This window comes from Chelmon rostratus, chromosome 7, assembly GCF_017976325.1.
Source record: "Chelmon rostratus isolate fCheRos1 chromosome 7, fCheRos1.pri, whole genome shotgun sequence".
Classification (NCBI taxonomy): domain Eukaryota; kingdom Metazoa; phylum Chordata; class Actinopteri; order Chaetodontiformes; family Chaetodontidae; genus Chelmon; species Chelmon rostratus.
The window spans coordinates 6,398,362-6,417,436 of NC_055664.1; the positions used below are offsets into that span (position 1 = coordinate 6,398,362).

Below are 19,075 nucleotides of genomic sequence, written 5' to 3' on the forward strand. Positions count from 1 at the left end.
TGATATGAATTCTTACTGCTTGATTATGAAAAAAAAGAAATAAAAAAAAACAGTTTTGGTGAGTAGTTCCAATCATGTACAACCCCACCCCCACCACACACACACACACATATGCACACACATACAATACTTTATATATACTGCACAGGATAAGTTGCACAGATGTACAGATGTAATGGAGAAGTGAAAAAAGAAGGTGTGTGGTGTTGTGATGTGAAACAACATCAAGGCAGTGCCGCATTAAATGATGCTGGAGTCAAACAGTCTGACAGCTGCTGGAAGGACCCGCAGTAGCGTTTCTTCTCTCAGTGGATTCAGCAGTCTGATGCTGAGGGAGCTGCTTCGGCAGAGAGGGATTGTCCATGATTGACATCAGCTTGGCGAACATCCACCTCTCACCCACCTCCTTACCCACCTCCTCAATGGTGTCCAGAGGGCAGTCGAGGTCGTCAAGACCGGAGCTGGCTCTGGTATTGTGACCGCCAGAGGCCTTATATGCTGACAGTTTGCCATTAAAGTAGTTTGTTGTGTGATATTAATAAAATTAGTAGGCTTACTCAACTAAAGTTCAAGTAAGCCAACCTCAAATTTCAACCTATCGGCTAACTTGCTTTCCATCACCATAACCTTGCCATGCCTTTATTTGAGCGAGCACTGTTCCTCCTGTGCTCACCAACATACACCATCAGAACATGACTGAAGCAGCAGCAGCCTGCAGTCACATCGTACATCTGATGACTTGTCCGCGGGGTGAGCGGGCCCCCGTGCGGTCCGCAGGCATCCTCGCGGAGTGGAACCACCAGTGCTGTCATGACACGAGGCAGCCAGAGGAGGCGCTAGACGCTGCTGCAGTGACAACAGCTCCGCTGCTAGCCCAGTCGGGCTCAGAGAAAGAACTCGGAAACAGGGGCCGCACAATTAGGAGAACTACAGCAAGTTACGAACGAGGGGAGGCGACGAACAAGGAAAACAAAGCAGTTTTTGTTCCAAGGAGCACTTGAATTGCCTTTTGCTGTCTTGACAAATCGGTGGAAGCTAGTGAAAACGCAGTAAGTTGCATTTAACCAGAATGTTGTGAATTAGTATTTACAAGCATTGAGGTGTAAGGCTACTGTAGCTAACAACGGTTGCACTGAAGTTAACCATTAGCTAGTTAACGAAGTAACTGTTGTACATTCGCTAATGTTAGCTTGCTGGACAGCTCTCGGCTTGCCCAAACGTCTTAGCTGCACCTAGCCTGCTGTTGACGATTTGCTAAAGTCAAGCATGGGCATGATAGCACTAACCCGAGAAGCCACTGCCAGGCCTGGCTAACGTTATGCTAAGCTAGCTAGCTACCTAGCTGACGTTACTAACATTACTTGACAAAACTGGTTGGATCGTACATTTAGTCACTTCGTACACTCTTAGCTATTTAAAGTTAAGTTAAAGCAGCTAAGAAAGGCTTGTAAGCATTAGGCCTGCCGAGGCCTTCTGTGTGTCGACAACACACACACTTAAACAAGCAAGCAGTTGTACTGTTGTTTGGTGGACAGTGATTGAAATCTTACAGGCCACGTTATCTTACGAACAGGTACGAAGTTAGCAATCAAGAAACGGGTAAAGATAACTGTGTCACGTCTCTTACTGCGGCTTTACGTTTAAGTTGTCTTTGCTGGACACAGAATTACACCGTGAGCAAGTATCCATTTTGTTAGCATTGCGCAAAGTTGGCAGGCTTCACACCATCACAAACCAGGCATGGATAACAGAGGGGCGGTGCTCACTGTCAGCTTCATGTTGGCCAGCTTACTGGGCCGCGGGTTTGCAACTTGTTTGACTTATAGTCTTTACATGAGATAAGCAGTGCGGCAGAAAAAGCGTTGGGATAGTGTGTTTCACGTGTAGATTTGGTGGCCAGGTGACAGGGCTGGCTTTAGCTAGCAGCGCGCAGTGGACACTAGCTTACTGTCAGATGATAGCAGAGCATCTGCTGGTGTCTGGGCTGGAGGGTGGGGGGTGACGTTTGAGCGGTCCTCAGACACTCTTTTGTTTGTTTTCTGAATGGTAGCTATACTTAGCGCTGCACAGACTTTCGTAATCATGGATATGTAAAGTCTGATCTGGCTAACATGACGGTAATTTCATTTGAAATAGTCAGCAGAGGTTGTCTTTAACGCCATGTTGGGGCTGTTTGAAGGAAAAGTCAACCCCACAGCACCTCTGACGTTTGTTGGCCTAACATTAACGCCACTCCTGCACACTATACCTGATTAGAAAGAGTCTTTGCAGGGTTGCGGTGACCGGCTGATTTTGCCATATGTGTTTCCTTCCTATTTGCGTCACTAACACTGAAGCGGTTCTGCTGCCTGCTGGCTACATTAACGAGCATTAGTCTGTGCGAAAGACGGCTTTGGACATCTGGCAAAGTTGAGGTGTCTCTGGGTTAACAAACATGTAAGCAAGCACAGCTTAAGTGCTCGGGTCACCACTGAACCCTGAGACAAGTTTTAGATTTCAGTTCAGTCACACATGACACATCATGTATGAACGGTGGACTCACTGCACCTCCCCACTTAGGTGCTGCTTGGTTTATATTCCTGGCCGCGGCGGTGCTTTCTAAATGTGGACTCCCTGCCAAGACATAAGAGGAAGAGTTTGACAGCTTCAGGGTTTGTATTCAGACTTTAGAGGATCCTGGCAAGACAACAGGTTGGTGTCTGATTGTTAGACCAGTGCCTTTTAGTGTTTCAAGTTTACCTCTGAGTGGCTAAATGGCAAGTGTTAAAGTTTTGTGGCAAATCTTGGTGTCACGTTGGAAATGTAAGTCTCAAAGTGCAGCATGTCTAATTAACTTTTTTAAAATATAAAATCTAAATATCATCAAACTGGGATAATGTTTGATTGATATGTGTTTCTGTTTACGGATCTTGTAATAGGTAGTGGTGTCATCCTGCATGACCCACTCTATGAGTAAAGAGGCACATTTTTGCTGTTTTTTTTGCATTATTTATACTCTTTTACACTTATTGTCTATTCAGAAAACTTTGGCTTTAGCCCCACAGTATATGTAAGGTGGTTGGGTGTGTCAGGGAACTGTGTAGATAAGGGTCCTTGTTAAGTAACCCAGTTAAGTAAGAGCAGCAGTGAGATCTGGTTGTCACATCTGTCAGTTGCATTGCCCATGTCTTTGCTGTGGTGTTCGTAGCATTTTTTAGTTTTAGGGTTAGAGGCCTTGGTATACGAAGGCTGTTAAGTAATGTTACCATGTGCTTACTGTGTATTTGTAAGTCACTGTTCAGGGAGTGGACCATACAAAGGTCTTAGGATATGTCATGGTGAAATGAGCCCTGTGTCATAGTAAACACTGTGTAGTTAATCATTTACTGAAGAAGATTCACAAAATTGTGTGATTGCTCAATGAACCAGTAAAGGTCAAATCTAGATATGATGTTCACAAGTTCCAAAAAAATACGCCCTCTTCCTCTGTTGTATTTGTTAATTCAACATTTACCTGGTGTGGAACTTTATTAGCATTAAATACCAGCAATGCTCAAACTCAAAGTTTGCCATAAGGACTAGTTTGCACTGTAGTTATTTTTACAGCAAGAGCTAATGGTGCATTTCATTGGCATGTATGACTGCACCTGTGTACATACCAGAACAACAACTAGACTAGGCCTGAAAGATGCACTTAAGTTGTGGAAACTAGACTTGGCCCACCAACAATCAGCACTACCTGCTTCTATCTCGCTGTCTGTTGTTTTTGATTCTTATGATCAGCATTCAGTTCTAATGGAATAATTTTAACACAGAGACATAGCAGACTGAACACTCTCCCATTTGTTCAAACATCAACATATAATACTTTTCACTCAAGTAACACTGGTGCCCCCTGCAGAAAATTTAGGAGCACCACATATATAGCATGGCTGTATACTGTATTTCTTCTGCTTCTTTAGTGACTACACTTGTACTTTTCTATTAACAACTTACTAGTTTCAGCAGAGTATTATATAGATACTGTCTGGAAAGACTGGAACCTTAAGATTTGTTGGTCTTCTGTTAGTTAACATTTTATTTTGTACCATTGTACCACCATTAATTTAGGTCTGTCTCTGCCCCTTTGGTGCGCTTCACATTCTCCTAGTTTTCTTCTCAGCAGTCCCTCCATCTTTACAGGCCCTGATTCAATTTTACAATAATTCCTCAGGTGGACAGTCCGCTCCCTGGTACCTCGTGGTAACTCTCCGCCATGCCTTTCCCCTTTGGCAAGTCCCACAAGTCACCGGCGGACATCGTCAAGAACCTTAAGGACAGCATGACAGTGCTTGAGAAACATGACATTTCTGACAAAAAGGCTGAGAAGGTTGGTGAATCTTACCTAAATTCACTTTTTCTCCAATTTGACTTGTGGGATTCATAACCTCTCAAATGTCAATGGGAGCCATAAAAGTTATTTTGTTAACCATGTAGGATTTTGATGGGGAACAGTGAGTCTTAAGTAGCCTTTGGAAGCTTGAGATAGTGTAATGTCTCCTTTATGCTATGTACCTGTATGTAATGTGTGTATTTGATTCAGGCTACAGAGGAGGTATCAAAAAGCCTGGTGGCGATGAAGGAGATCCTGTATGGAACTAATGAGAAAGAGCCTCAAACAGAAGCAGTGGCCCAGCTAGCCCAGGAGCTCTACAACAGTGGCCTGCTCAGCACCCTGATAGCAGACCTGCAGCTCATTGACTTTGAGGTGAGACTTTGAGTCTTTTGTAGGACTGAGGCAGGAAATTGTTTAATGAATGAAACTGAAGTGGCAAACATTTAACACTATAGGTGACATTTATCTGAGGTATGTACACACACGACGATTGTGCCTTACGAACATGAGAAAGGGATGCATATGTTTTGAAAATGTACATTCATGTAGTGAGTTGTGTATTTGTGACAAACATGTCTATCTTGATATGTGGCCATACTAATGTCCTCTTGTCATGCTCTGAAATTGGTACCTGCCAAATGTGGGTAAACTGTTGGCAGTGGCAGATAAAAGTGTTAAGCCATCCACCACACACACACACACACACACACAACCACACACAACCACACACAACAGAAGGTCACATTTATAAGGTTAGTATATGATTGGATAGAGCTACACATTTGAATGTCACTCGCAACTGATATATAAGGCGATGGGAAACATGGGTTGCTTTGTATTTTCTGTTTATTATCATATGTATTACTCCATTATTAGATTCCTTGTGGTGCAGGCTCTATTAAAACAAAACATTCAGTGATCAGTCATCTGATCCACTTCCTCAACACATATGCAGTTGTTGTTGCTGCTCAACTGAAAGGAAAAGGGACTGAGACAGCTCCTAGACAGAGTGGTGACCCTTGGCCAGATTATAATAGTTTCTAAAAATGTAGTGATGCTACAACTATTTTATATACAAGACATGTAGTAGAGAATCAAGGGGTCTGTCTGACCTTGATGCCTGTACTTGGATTCAGTGGGACACTTGGAAAAGCTTCCTCTAAAACACCTCAGTGTTTTTGAGTGTGATAGGGTTTACATGACAAGGAATGTAATAATGGAGTAACATTTGATACTAAACAGAGACAAAACAAAGCAAATCCTAACAAAGGAGTAACTATAGCTTTAACTCTAAGTTTACTCTTTTTTATCAGTTTTTATAATGCCTGGTTGTAGGAGGTGCTGCAGCAAGGGGAAAGTGACAGCCCCCCTCCCCATCAAATAGAGTTTGAAAGTAGCTGATAAAATTTCTGATTGCAAAATGAAAAAAATAAATAAACAAACTCGTCTGCCACAGTGTCAGCCAAAAAAGTTATTTTCAGACCCTGCCTCCTGCAGTAGGTCAGACTGGTGCTGTGTGGTGACTGCTGCAGGCTTCCCTGACTCACCCTATCATAGCATGACTCATTGTGTTGTGTGATCTCTCTTCCTCTTTTACCCTCTTTCATCCTCCCTCTCTGTTCAAAAGAAAACGCTGGTGAAGAATTGTAAATCACAAGCATCCAACATATAAACATGTCATTGCTTCAACATTTTAGAATGTTGTGCCCACATTTGGTGTATGTTGAATTTGCACCAGTATGACAACTTTTTCTTGGAGATTTTTCTCAATATCTGTTATTATAATAAGAGGACAGTTATCTTTCCCTATGCATAAACACACAAAATAAAAAAAAAGAAAAACAAGTTCATTGTAACAGCATAAAAATGCAGTATTATATCAGAAATAATTATCAGATTTTTTTGACATGTGTCACATTTTACAAAACAGCACACTTCATGTTAAGTGCTGAATCTTTGCTTTCCACCCTGATATGCTCCTGATTGTTGTTGGTGTGTTGTCAAACCTATTTGTGTCATGTATCCTCTGTTGCATTGCACGCATAAACTTCTGCTTTGTCAAACCTTTATGTATTCTTTATTTGGTACCACCAGGGCAAGAAAGACGTGGCTCAGATCTTCAACAACATACTTAGGCGTCAGATTGGCACTCGGACGCCCACGGTGGAGTACCTCTGCACCCAGCAAAATATCCTCTTCATGTTGCTTAAAGGGTAAGGAGGCACAAACACACAAGAGTAATTATGCTCCCCTTGTTCATTAAAAAGAAGTTCTTTGCTAATGAATATTGTTGAAACAACACATTATCACATTATTTAAAAGACATACTAACTTCCCAAGTAACTTCCTAACATGAAGGGAAGTGAGACCACGTGTTTTCAAATGGTCTGACTGTGCCTGTCTAGCTTTCTATGATACAAGTTTAGTGGTTATCTTCATCAGTGGTTCCTGTGCTTGACAAGAAAATGACACAAAAACAACTGATAAGTCAACATTTGGACTTATTTCGTGCCCAGAAATGTACAGAAGGTTCTTTTTAGCTCAAACTCTGAAGTAATCTAATTTGCAGAATGTTTTCCTTGAGTGTGGGAGGCACTTTGTAACTGTGTGTTTTAAAGAAATGCTGTTATTGTGTTATTGTACTAAATTCTAAGTAATAAATCAATTGGCTGCATTAATGACCTATTTTTTATTTGTCCTGTGTTGTTGTTTTCTTTAGTTATGAGTCTCCAGAGATTGCCCTAAACTGTGGTATCATGTTGAGGGAGTGCATCAGACATGAACCACTGGCCAAAATCACACTGTGGTCAGAGCAGTTTTATGACTTCTTCAGATATGTTGAGATGTCCACATTCGACATCGCCTCAGATGCATTTGCCACTTTCAAAGTAAGTCAGCTCACTTGGTCAGCTCTTAGGGCTGAGCAAGTTTTCTGAACCATCTCTGACTCCTTTGCTACAGAATTCAAAAGCTTTTCAAAAGCAACGCATTGACGTAGTGTTAGTGATTAGCAGAGATGCTTTTCACAGTGTCATGACGACTCCTCAGCATCCCCGTTTCCTACTTCCTGCTGCTTCCTTGACTGTGGTTTGTTTACATTATGTAATTTGAAACATTGTAGCTAATTGGACAGCTGCTGCTGATAATGCAAAGACACATTAATAGATTTAGAGCCAACAGTGGCATTTATGTTGAGAAAAACAAGGTTTATAAGACCAGGATTTAGAGACCTGAACGCACCACTTGAGTGTTCATGAATCTGCCTATAATTTTCCAAACAGAAAGCCATTGTGGCTGTTGGGAAACTGTGCCAAAAATCTCCCTACTGTTGTTTATATTGAGTCATGCTATCATTTAAACCACTATTAGTTTGCCAGTTATTCAGACTTCTGAATGAAGTTTTTTTTTGGATAATTTTAGGTTGGCGTTTTTCAGTTTTTTTGGTGAAATTGCTGTACATATCCAAGTATCCAATTATTTCCATATGCGCTTCAGTTTGTTGCACCCGCATTGTCCGAAAAGGAGACAAACGGGACCAGTCATAACCATTAAGTCTGAATTTATTTCTCATAGTTTGCATTCTGTATTCCCAGGACCTCCTCACAAGACACAAGCTACTGAGTGCTGAGTTTCTGGAGCAACATTACGACAGAGTAAGTCCCCACTGAAGTGAAACCTCGTATTTTGTAGGATAGAAAGGCTTTAAAGTGGTATGTACGTCAAGTGTGGCCATGATATCACAGAGTGAAAAAAGTATATATTCTTACCACTAATGTTTATTGGCAGCTAAAGGCCTAAAAGCTTCAAATGACTGGTGCACCTGTTAAGTGGTGAATGATTCATGGTTCCATTCATTGGTTGTGATAAGCTTCAAGACATTTGAGGTTACTATTTCTAAAAATTTTAGATGAGCTTCAATGTTTTCTTTTTAGCAGTTTACATGTAAATTAAAACTGGCAGTCTGGGCATGCTGGAAGTGTCTTTCCTAACGGCATCAAACCAGCGATTTAGGACATCATTTGCAGGCTGTGAACACAAAGTAGCTGTCAGTATGTGATTGGAAATATAATTTTCCTCTCATTGTGTTTTGATACAAGACACAGATGCAATTGTGAAAACCACTACTTTACGCATTTAGATGACTGTCGCTGTCTCTCACCCCCGACCCCTTCTATTTTTTCTGTCTTCTCTTTCTGTCACTGCTTCTTCCCCTCTCTCTAGTTCTTTAGTGAATATGAGAAGTTACTCCACTCAGAAAACTACGTGACTAAAAGGCAGTCCCTCAAGGTAAGGACCCTGCGTCGTGCCAGTAAACAGGTCTGGTGCAACTCTTTTCAGAGAGCTATTTAAAGATGGGGACTCATCGGAGTGTTGAGTTTCTCTAAACCATTCCATCTCCATCACCTTGTCGGCACCGCCGTCTACTGGTGTGTGTGTGTGTGTGTGTGTGTGTATATGTTGGAAATATCTTCTGAAGCCCACTTTAATTGAAAGTGTTTGTCTTGACTTGCCTGGTGATTTTTGACTACATTTAGTACCTACTTTTACCTTAATGTCATTAATTATTAATCCAAATGTAAACAAATCCCCCACTGACAAATTATTACACAAGATTGAAACCTGCTATCTCTCACAGTTTATAATTGATGCTCTTTAAGGTTTAACACTTAACACATGTTTGTACATAAAGGAGTAAAACAGTCCTATATTTAAAATTTTAATGCAGTAATTATATCTTAAGCAATCAATATGTCAATTTGATGAATCTGCAATTTTCTGTAGATTTTAAAAGAAATTATTGAAATAAGTATTTCTCTCTGTTTCTCACTCTGACATGATCCAGTTACTGGGGGAGTTGCTTCTTGACCGGCACAATTTCACCATAATGACGAAATACATCAGCAAGCCAGAGAATCTCAAACTAATGATGAACCTGCTACGGGACAAGAGCCGCAACATCCAGTTTGAGGCTTTCCATGTTTTTAAGGTAAAAATTCAAAGATGTGGTGAACAATAAAGGCAACACATAATTGCTGTATATGTTATCATCCTTGTCATCTTTCCTGCACCATCAGGTGTTTGTGGCCAACCCCAACAAGACGCAGCCCATCCTGGACATCCTGCTGAAGAACCAGACCAAACTCATCGAGTTTCTCAGCAAGTTCCAGAATGACAGAACAGAGGACGAACAGTTCAATGATGAAAAGACTTACCTGGTCAAACAGATCAGGGACCTCAAGAGGCCTGCCCCCCAGGAGGCCTGAGGAGGGTGCAGAGGTGGGGGGAGGAGCCACCAGGACCATGTCTGTACACCATCCAGACAACTTCTGCTTAACGGACCCATCAGCAGCTGCTGTTCTGGTTTCTGAACAAAAATTGAGGAAACAAATGAAAAACCAACGTACCCATATCAAGTCATCAGGAAGTTGCCAGCTCCTCTGCTCCTCAGTGAACATTTGATTTTTTTTTCTTCTTTTTTCAGTCTTTTTCCTTCAGAAGAAATAAGAGAAAATAATAGATGCTGCTGCTTTCTTGCACATTGAGACATGTAAGGTGTATTATAATGACACAACAGTCCATCAAACCTAGTGACAGAAAATGTCTGTGCATTCAAAGTAAGGCAGACTTCCTGACACACACACACACCGAACACACACACTCAAAGGAACAAAAGTAGACACGTTTACACGCATATATGTATTACATAAAAAACATGCACACATACTGCAAGAATATCAGCTAAAACCTTGTGATGGAAATGGTACGAGCAAGTTGAACATTGGTATGTTTGTTGCATGCCTTGAAATGTGACAGATTCCATGGCTGTATCCAGCGTCGGCTCTCTGATGGCCTGCCCAGCCTGGTTCCCGTGTTCAGTGCCACAGACTCAGAAATGCACGCACATCACAGCAACCGCTACAGTTCGTATCTATGCCTTCATCCGACAAAGCAGAGGTTCATTGTAGCGATTCATGGGGACGAGCTCTCAGATGCCATCACACAGAACCGTTTACCTCCCGTGTGCTTTGTTACGACACAGCACTTGAAGCACATGAGGAAAGGAGGGAGGGATGTAAGGTATGAATTTGGTGAAGCCCAAGATTTGGGTCTCTTTATTGTTTTCTGGGACAGGGTGAACATGTACATATGCCTTTTTTTTGCTTTGTAGATTTTTGTTTAACCTTGACATATGAATATATATTATATATATATATATATATTACCTTAAACTTCACGTTTTTGGTTAATTGTAATCAAATTACTTTCTAAACCGTAAAAGAAACAAGCAAAGCGACATTGTTCTTGCATTTCATTTTACTGCTGAAATGGTTGCTGGTGGGTTTCTTTGTACATAACTTAAAGGGCCAGCTCACGTTTAACTAACCCATAGGATATTAACAATTTGTACAGCAGAGGAATGTCATGGTATTAGCTCTGGATCTGTTAATCCTCCTTTTATTCTCCATCTACATTTTGAGTATCTGTCAGACTGCTAAAAACCTGCAGGGGGGTGTGAGCAGTGCAGGAGGGGAGGGAGGGGAGTTGGAGAGCATTAACTGAAACATTAAAGCCTGTGTGTTTGTGCACTTCGTGAGGTGCTGAGTGATCAACATCCCCTAACTGGAGTCGAGGATAGCAGGGATCCCCCCCCCCCCTCCTCAATTTCATTAACTTGCTTTTCCCACATTCTGACCACTCTGCCAGTGGCGAGGGAGTGCTGTGTGGCCTCACAGTGAGTGTGCTTCAGGGGTGAGCTCATCAAGACTTTTGCAACTCAGCACATCGTTTCTTGCTTTGCCCCCTCCTTCTCATGTTTGAGCTTTTCCTTTCTGAGGGTTTATAATTCCAGTACAATTGTGAGTGTAAAGCATTGTGGGTAGCAGAGTACTTTGGGCATTTTGGATTGTCATGGCACTCTGCAAAACTGATGAAACCACAGATTTGTTAATTTCCAGCGAACAACGTGGTCCATGTAATGAGGCAGACATTCGACCAGGCAAATAAGAAACCATCTCAGTGCAGACAACAGCACTACTCAGATAGCCCGCAGTTCCTCCATACGCATCGAACATGCATGTTCCTCCACTGGCTGTGCATGATGCTATACTAAAGATGTTGTACTGGAATTGTTTCTTTTTTCCAAGTATTTAACAACATTGCAATGTCAAATTGAACTCTTGGCTGTATGCTGACTTTGACTCCAGTTTCAGCATAGAGCGTGTGGGTGCTTTCAGAAGTGTCAAAGGCCTGGGCCCTACAATCGAAATAAAGAAAAAACAAAAAAACATTTGGAATAAAATAAAGCTGTGGTCATTTTTAACAACTCCCCTGTCAAATGTGTGTTAACATTGTCGTATGTACATCAGCTTGGTATATTGAAGTGTGATGGAAGATTTACTGTATTATACATGAAAGTGCTGCTTTCAAAACATTTCCATAAGTCAGAAAACACGGGTGTTACCAGCACAATGTACTTTGTTCTCAAGAATAAGTGATCATCATATCATCGTGCAGATCAGCTCCTTGCAGAGCAGAATATCTCACACCTTCTCTTTTACAACTTTGTCACTCAGAAGTTATCCAATTAATACCTTCGACTAACATATAAATCTAAATAATATAGGTCATGAAAAGGTAGTACCTGTCGTTTTAGTGTTGTAGCTCCTCGCACTGGGGCCAAGGTTATGCATCCCATTTTCGAAGCTCTATATTTTGGATGAAAAATGTTCATCTGCAAAGTAACTACCTGTCAGATAGATGTAGTGGAGTAAAGAGTTAATCAGTACAATATTTCCCTCTGACTTGTAATGGAGTAGAAGTACTAAGTACCATAATGGAAATACTTTTACTTTAGCTTTACTGAATGTTCCTCCTTAGTTTCCATGAGTTTATCACTACAATACAAAGAAAAAAAAAGCAAACAGATCAGCATAAAACATTTCAGTTGCTGTTGCTGCAGTTGCAAGACACATGAAAAAAAAATCTATTATTAAATGTTTTTGTCGTCATAAGTTTCTCATCATTATGAAAAAGCATCTGGTAATTATGGCTTAGTATCTCTGAGCTTCCGTTGTATAATAATATAAAAACCTGTGGAGAATAACTGGTTATTGATGAGAGATTTTGCTGTGACATTACCTGAGCTGAAACAATAGTGTGTTTTCTGAATGGACTTGGTCCTCTTTACAGCGCCACTGCGCGGCGGACTGCTCCTTTAAGGGACGATTTAAAAAAAAAAACACCAAAAAAAACAGCACACTTCCGGTAGAGCAGGACAAAAACAGACAGCGGAGCAGCCCAGCGGTGAGAAGAGGACGGCCCGTCGACGCGGTGAGGGGATTTGTTTCCGAAAGGTGGGCAGCTACCGTTAACGCCGACGAAGAGTGAAGGCTCCTGCAGACCGGCAGACACTCCGAGCCATGGTGAAGATCAGCTTCCAGTCCGTGGCGGGACAGAAAGTGGAGAAGGACAGTGATGGCGACAAGACCGAAATCCTCATTCCCCATCCGATGGTGAGGAGCGCGTCGCGCTTTGTTGTGCCTCTTTCTAATAATGCTCGTCATTGTCGTCCTAACACGGCGCTGGTCTCGTGTGATCCCGCTGTGACCGGGCTCTCCATCCGGGCCGGTGCGCAGGGCAGCCTGCACCTGCACAGCCACGAACAGCAGAGGGGTTGTGACAGCATCTAACGCCATTTGGTTGGAGACAAAACATGTCATTGCTGTGATGGTTTCCTCTGCACCAGTGCGCTTTATGCAGCCTTGATGCAAGTTATCATAATGTGCAAATGCATGCTCTGTATTTGGGACTGTGTAGGGGAATACAAGCAAAAAGCAATTTAACATTGGAAAGGCTTTGAATTGGGTTTGCTTTATAAGTGGCGTGGCCTCTCACCGTGTTTTTTCCTTCAGTGCAGGTCTAAATACACAACTCCCCAGCTGAAAATGCAAGAAATCCACGAGCTTTGCCTGACAAAATGGCAGTTGGGTTGCTGTGGCTCGCAGCGCATGCAAGATGATTTTTCGCAGCTAGGCAGAGCAGCGGAGTCCTTAACTTTGCTCTGGCAGCATCCCGGCACCTCCTCAACCCTTATCAAAGAAACATGACCGAGCCCTGGAGACGAAGAGCCATAATGGAATATAGATAGGACATCAGGCATGCATATAAAGTGAATATTGCAAAAGCACGGATGCCGGAGCGGCTGTGTGATTCTGAGACCCGTTCACCCAAATGCATTGAGCAGGAGACAGACAGGCCTCGTGGTGCGATGCTCTCAGCTGGTGTGAAAGAGGCTCTGTCTCTCTCAGCGGGGTGGGAGAACACAAAGTTTCACAGAAGTGTCTGTTCACACATGCACAGTTGTCGCCTTGTCCTCACGCACCCTCTCTTTCCAAACGCTTCAGCAGAGAACGGCGTACAGAACTGAAATGAATGATCACAATCAGAGGCAGCTTTTTTGCGTCCTCTCCTTTTTAAAATGATGCTCAAACAGGATTGGCAGCATCTTTCTCTGAAGCTCAACCGTCGCATCCGTGCACACAGTCCTTTTTTTTTTTTTTTTTTCATTTTTTGCCTTCACGGCTCCAGATAAGAATAGCAGCCACTGTTGTTCCTTTATGCAGCCACTTTCTCAGAAGGTGATTTCACCTGCCGCAGCCACTCGGCTCCACGGCTACAGTCATCCTCTGTGGAAGTGGAAGCACGCACTGAGCGGCTACTATGTGTGTGTAGTGCCACCCTGCCGGCACAGGTTGGCCGCGTGGCGCTGGCAGATGGGCTGTGAGACTGGAGGCGTCTGAGAAGATTACTCACCATCTCCAGTCAGGTTTTCATTACCAAGCGCCCCGTCATCCCTTCCTCTGGCCGCGCTCGGTGCTGCTAATTCCTGCTTGAAATGCGGCGTCGCCATTTATGCGAGCTCCTATTTTAGCAGTCAGTTAATTTGGGTCATTTTCAGCTGCTTGTCACGGTGAAGATGAGTAGGCTGAAAGTTGGATTGGAGCTGCTGGAAATGCGTTTCTGTATTAACATGTAGGTTTGTGTGTGTGTGTGTGTGTGTGTGCTTTCCAGGATGAGGAGGAGCTGGTCCTGCCACTGCGGCCCAAAAAGTCGCCCCTCAATGGCCTGTGCTGCCTGACATTTGGCCTGGTTGTGTTCATGGCCGGTCTGGTCCTGGCCTCCATCTACGTCTACCGCTACTACTTCATACCTCATGTAAGACCTGATTCTAGTGTGTTGTGTGCTGCATGTGTCTCAGGTTGGTCTTTGCATCAAATGGGGATGTCCTTAGTTTTTTTTATTGAAGTCACTCACATATAAGAGGGATATTCTTGCTACAGACTTGTTTCCAAGTGTTCCAGCACGTCTGTTGATGAAGATGGTGATCTGGGTGTGTGTGTGTGTGTGTGCGCGCAGATCCCAGAGGAGAACCTGTTCCACTGCAGGGTGCTCTATGAAGACTCTGTGTACGCTCCGCTGCGTGGGCGTCAGGAGCTGGAGGAAAATGTCGGCATCTACTTGGCCGACAACTATGAGAAGATCACTGTGCCCGTGCCGCACTTCGGAGGCAGCGACCCCGCTGATATAATTCATGACTTCCACAGAGTGAGGGCAAACACACACATTTGCCGCAGGGAACACACAGTGCTCACACACGCAGTTAAATCTTTGCCACGCGTAACTCAGTACAGTGTGTTTTACAGCCCATTTCAAACCAATTCAAGATTCAAGAGTCTTTATTGTCATTGAGCATGTCAATGAAATTTTCATTGCAACCCCCATGTAAGGAACAGATAGTAAGAAAGATAAGACTAGAAAGAATAAAATTAAGATAACTACAATAAAATAAAATAAACCAACATGCAATAAAAATATTTGTAAAGCAATTAAAAATATAACAGAATGAAATTATACTATACAATACAATGACAGGAAAAGAAAATTAATAATTAATATGCAAAGAAAAATCACATATAAAACAAGACCACAGTCTGCAGCCATGCTAACAGCTCTTTGAGGCAGTGCTTTGAGCTTAAAGCTAACGTGTGCTAATTCGCTCGCAATGACGATATTTTATGTGCTTGCATGCTAGCATTAGCTAATTAGCAGTTTGATTTTATGTTGGCGCTACATGAAATTATTCACATTTAACTATAAGGGACTGCCAACAGATAACAAGCATTGAACCATTTGCTGCCTTATTTTCCAGGGACTGACTGCATACCATGATATTGCCCTGGACAAGTGCTACGTTATTGAGCTCAACACCACCATCGTGATGCCTCCACGCAACCTTTGGGAGCTTCTAATCAACGTGAAGGTAACAACATCGTGGCTTTATTTTTAGCCTCTCTAATACGGGTTAAGGTGAAAAGCCTCAAAAACAAATGCTAAGCTCCGGTCTCAACAGTAATAATCTGCCCACAGCAGAAAAGCGGCACAGTGAAATTCATCCAAGCATCTCTGCGTGATGGCGTGCGCTAAAGGCTGTGAGACGTAGTGACTCCTCGCAGGCCTAGTCGCTGAACTGCAGTAGCTACCAAGCTAACGGCTACCTTGCTAGCAAGCCTGGAAGATGCTAGCACTAGTCTGCCTCAAGACGTCTTTAATCTTCTTTCTATTAACTGAGCACCTTATTCTCAGCTTGTATTAATTAAATTCTGTGTAATTAAAGAGGGGAAAAATGCTTGACAGCTTTGACAGAAGAGAGTTAAATAAAAGTGGAAGGAGCGGCGGGGCTAATTCTGTAAGTTAGCCATGTGGTGGCCCTTATTTTGGACTCTCCAGTTCTGCTTTCCCTGTAAGGTCAGCACTGTCAAGTTATTGTGCGGACACCCAGTGTGCTCTGCTTCTGGACTGTTCGGCCCTGTAGTGTTTTCTGTTGGAAAACATGCCCCTGTGAGCTCGTTGTTTTTGTCCCTGTGCGTCTTGCAGAAGGGAACATACTTGCCTCAGACCTACATCATCCATGAAGAGATGGTGGTGACTGGCAAGGTGCACAACATGCGTCAGCTGGGACCCTTCATCTACCGCCTGTGTAATGGAAAGGACACGTACCGTCTGAACCGCCGTGTCACCCACAGACGTAAGTTGGGCTTAAAGGAGGGGTCGGTGGAAATATTAAAAAGCTCATTAGACACCCTGCAGATGTTGATACAGTCTGTGTTTTTGTTAAAGGGATAGAAGGAGCATTGTTGCTCTAATCTGTTGTGATGAGATCTGGGGTTCGGCGCACACCGAACAAAGTCACATCGCTTATCCCCTCTCCGTGTCTCGCCCTGTTTCCCTCTCAGGCATCAACAAGCGCGAGACGAAGGACTGCCACCACATCCGTCACTTTGAGAACACATTCGTGGTGGAGACGGTTATCTGCGATGAAGCGTAAACGCGACGGCCCTCCGTGTCATCCAGCCCGCCCAAATGCACATCTCCAGTCCCCACCCCAGCCACTGTAGCATCCTCCTGTGGATCTGATCATGTCTGAGTTGCACTTTACTTGTGAATTTGGTTGAAGTCCTTTGTAAAAGGCGTTTAGTTTGTTTGTTTTTTTTTTGCTACCTGTCTTTTTTTTTTCTATTTCCAATATGTGGTGCAATATGCAGCTGTTGGTGCTTTCATAGGATTTTCCTTGTAGCAAAGTCTGTCAGACAATAATGAATTCTAATTTCAAGACCTCTCCTCTTCCTCTGGGGATTTGATGGTTACTGTTGTTGGGGGAGATGACTGTCTCCATGTGTTGTCAAGGTGACCCCCCTCCCCCCCTGCCCTGGAGGTTACTTTGTGTCTCTTAGTTCTACCAACAGTCATCTTTGCAAAGCATGAAGCCTTGCTTTCCTGAGCAAACATTGTCCATATATATTTCAATTATTATCTTCTTTTCTCATGTTCTCTGTAATGTAAACATGTAACTGTTGAGAACTAGTTGCTTGCTTGCATATATAACCTCTTGCCTGCCTGTTGCTTCCTTGCTCCCCGTTCTGCTTCAAAGTTTCTTCTTCAACAGTCACACAGTAGAAGTTAGAGCAGTGTCATTGGGCATTAGACTGCATTCACTTTTTTTTTGGATAATACTCCATCATAATTAAAACTGGTGACCATATTTATTTTTGATCCTCATCCGTCTGCAGCTTTTCTCTTTTATTGTCATAGGTTTTGTTTGCACACTCTTCATCAATGCCTTTATGAGTCCTTTTGAAATGATGTCTTTGTTTCCCCTTGCATGTGTTATCTATAAGAGAAAAGCAGCACTGTTAGAATGTTTTGTAAAACAACGATTAAAGCCTTAGTCCAGAGTCAGAGACTGGACTAAAGTCAATACTGCTGAAAGGGAGCATATTATCTGGTATGTTAGTTAAACAAAACCAACCTTGATCTGTATATTTTGTCTGCAGATGAAATCTGTCTGTGAATAAAGTAGTGAAAATAACTAGGTAACTGTTAATGCTTCATTGATTTTTAGACCCCTCCAAACCTCCTGCAATATGACCCAGTTTTCGGGTCGCCTGTCTGTCCGTCCATCCCATTCTCACGAATATGACATCTCAGGAACACCCAGAGGGAATTTCCTCAAATTCGGCACAAATGTTCACTTATACTCAAGGGTGAACTTGAATGATTTGATTTTGGTGGTCAAATGTCACTGGGATTCAAGAATTCATACACTCATTGTAACAAAACCTCACACAGATGTCTCTCAGGATAAAATGATCATGATATGAAGTCATGATATTTTACATCCCAAAGGTCAGCTTCACTGTGACGTCATAATGTTCTGCAGAGACACCTTTCTGGCCATTATTCAACATCATAACTCAGGAGCAGAAGGATAGATTGTGACAATATTTCACATTTGGTCAGATACTGAATTGGTGACGTTTTAAAATGTGTAGCTTCTCTGCAGCAGCATCCATATTTGAAGCATTGTAGTCCACCACAAGCTTATTGGTTCTGCTGATATTGAGCGTCAGGTGATTGTCGTTGCACCATGTGATGAAGCTCTCTATCAGTCCACTGTACTCGTCTGGAAATATAGTCTCTACGTGAAGACAGCTTGTTTTCCACTAAAAGTTATTCACTGGAATCATACATGTCAGTATAGTGAGAACTTCCTTCTCACTAAAAAGACACTTTTGTTTTTGCAGATGTGACATTTTCCGTCGTGTTGCCGGCGACTGGACATTGTAAGCACCTGCTCGATGATGCAGCCGACTTCTGCCACACATGAAGTTACACTGATGCTATCTGCCCATCTATCACAAATATATAACCACACAACTGTAGAAAAATCAGCTATTTAAGACGATGACGAATTTTTGTTGGGTGTTGTTTGCATGTTTACACACACACACACACACACACACACACACACTTATATCTATTTATATAGACAGATAGATTGATGTATTCCATAGAAATAATTTTCTTTGTTATTTGTTCCTTAAGGATGAATGTTTTTTTGGTGCACTCTGTCTGCTGGACTCACCTGTATCACATCGGAGTCACGGTCTCACAGTGTCCGGTGTGGGTGTTGGGATGTACTTATTGGGTTTTGCACACACAGGTGGACGTTGCTGGCATCACAGCAGTAACTTCTTTCCCCCTCCTTAGAAAAGAAAAGGTTTGGATATTTGAATGACTTGTCATTTCACCTTAAACAATGAAATAAAGCTAGATAATATTGAAATATTTGCAAAAACCAAATAAAGAAAATAAATTTTATCA

The 19,075-nt window shown here is 42.5% G+C and overlaps 2 protein-coding genes across 3 annotated transcripts; both read left to right on the top strand.

Annotated features, from left to right (window-relative positions):
- The first annotated feature begins 895 nt into the window (after positions 1-895).
- On the top strand, positions 896-11,642 carry cab39 (calcium binding protein 39). 2 transcript variants are annotated; one of them, XM_041940358.1, is made up of 10 exons: positions 896-1,049; positions 2,560-2,691; positions 4,193-4,348; positions 4,562-4,726; positions 6,449-6,567; positions 7,074-7,242; positions 7,948-8,007; positions 8,576-8,641; positions 9,198-9,341; positions 9,430-11,642. In XM_041940358.1, exons 3-10 carry the CDS (start codon positions 4,235-4,237, stop codon positions 9,616-9,618), a joined length of 1,026 nt encoding a protein of 341 aa, XP_041796292.1. In that variant the 5' UTR covers positions 896-1,049; positions 2,560-2,691; positions 4,193-4,234; the 3' UTR covers positions 9,619-11,642. The 2 variants fall into 2 exon arrangements, with proteins under 2 accessions (XP_041796292.1, XP_041796291.1); XM_041940357.1 differs by lacking the exon at positions 2,560-2,691.
- Positions 11,643-12,673: 1,031 nt separating this feature from the next.
- itm2ca (integral membrane protein 2Ca) lies at positions 12,674-16,899 on the top strand. The gene is made up of 6 exons (XM_041940988.1): positions 12,674-12,867; positions 14,426-14,569; positions 14,771-14,959; positions 15,564-15,674; positions 16,289-16,439; positions 16,648-16,899. Exons 1-6 carry the CDS (start codon positions 12,775-12,777, stop codon positions 16,737-16,739), a joined length of 780 nt encoding a protein of 259 aa, XP_041796922.1. The 5' UTR covers positions 12,674-12,774; the 3' UTR covers positions 16,740-16,899.
- Positions 16,900-19,075: the final 2,176 nt, after the last annotated feature.

Bases quoted from the DNA above. Each gene is read 5' to 3' on its own strand.
- cab39 (XM_041940358.1), top strand. From the start codon at position 4,235: ATGCCTTTCCCCTTTGGCAAGTCCCACAAGTCACCGGCGGACATCGTC. The intron at 4,349-4,561 runs GTTGGTGAATCT...TATTTGATTCAG, and splicing joins CTGACAAAAAGGCTGAGAAG to GCTACAGAGGAGGTATCAAA. The intron at 7,243-7,947 runs GTAAGTCAGCTC...CTGTATTCCCAG, and splicing joins ATGCATTTGCCACTTTCAAA to GACCTCCTCACAAGACACAA.
- itm2ca (XM_041940988.1), top strand. From the start codon at position 12,775: ATGGTGAAGATCAGCTTCCAGTCCGTGGCGGGACAGAAAGTGGAGAAG. The intron at 14,960-15,563 runs GTGAGGGCAAAC...CTTATTTTCCAG, and splicing joins TAATTCATGACTTCCACAGA to GGACTGACTGCATACCATGA. The intron at 16,440-16,647 runs GTAAGTTGGGCT...TTTCCCTCTCAG, and splicing joins CCGCCGTGTCACCCACAGAC to GCATCAACAAGCGCGAGACG.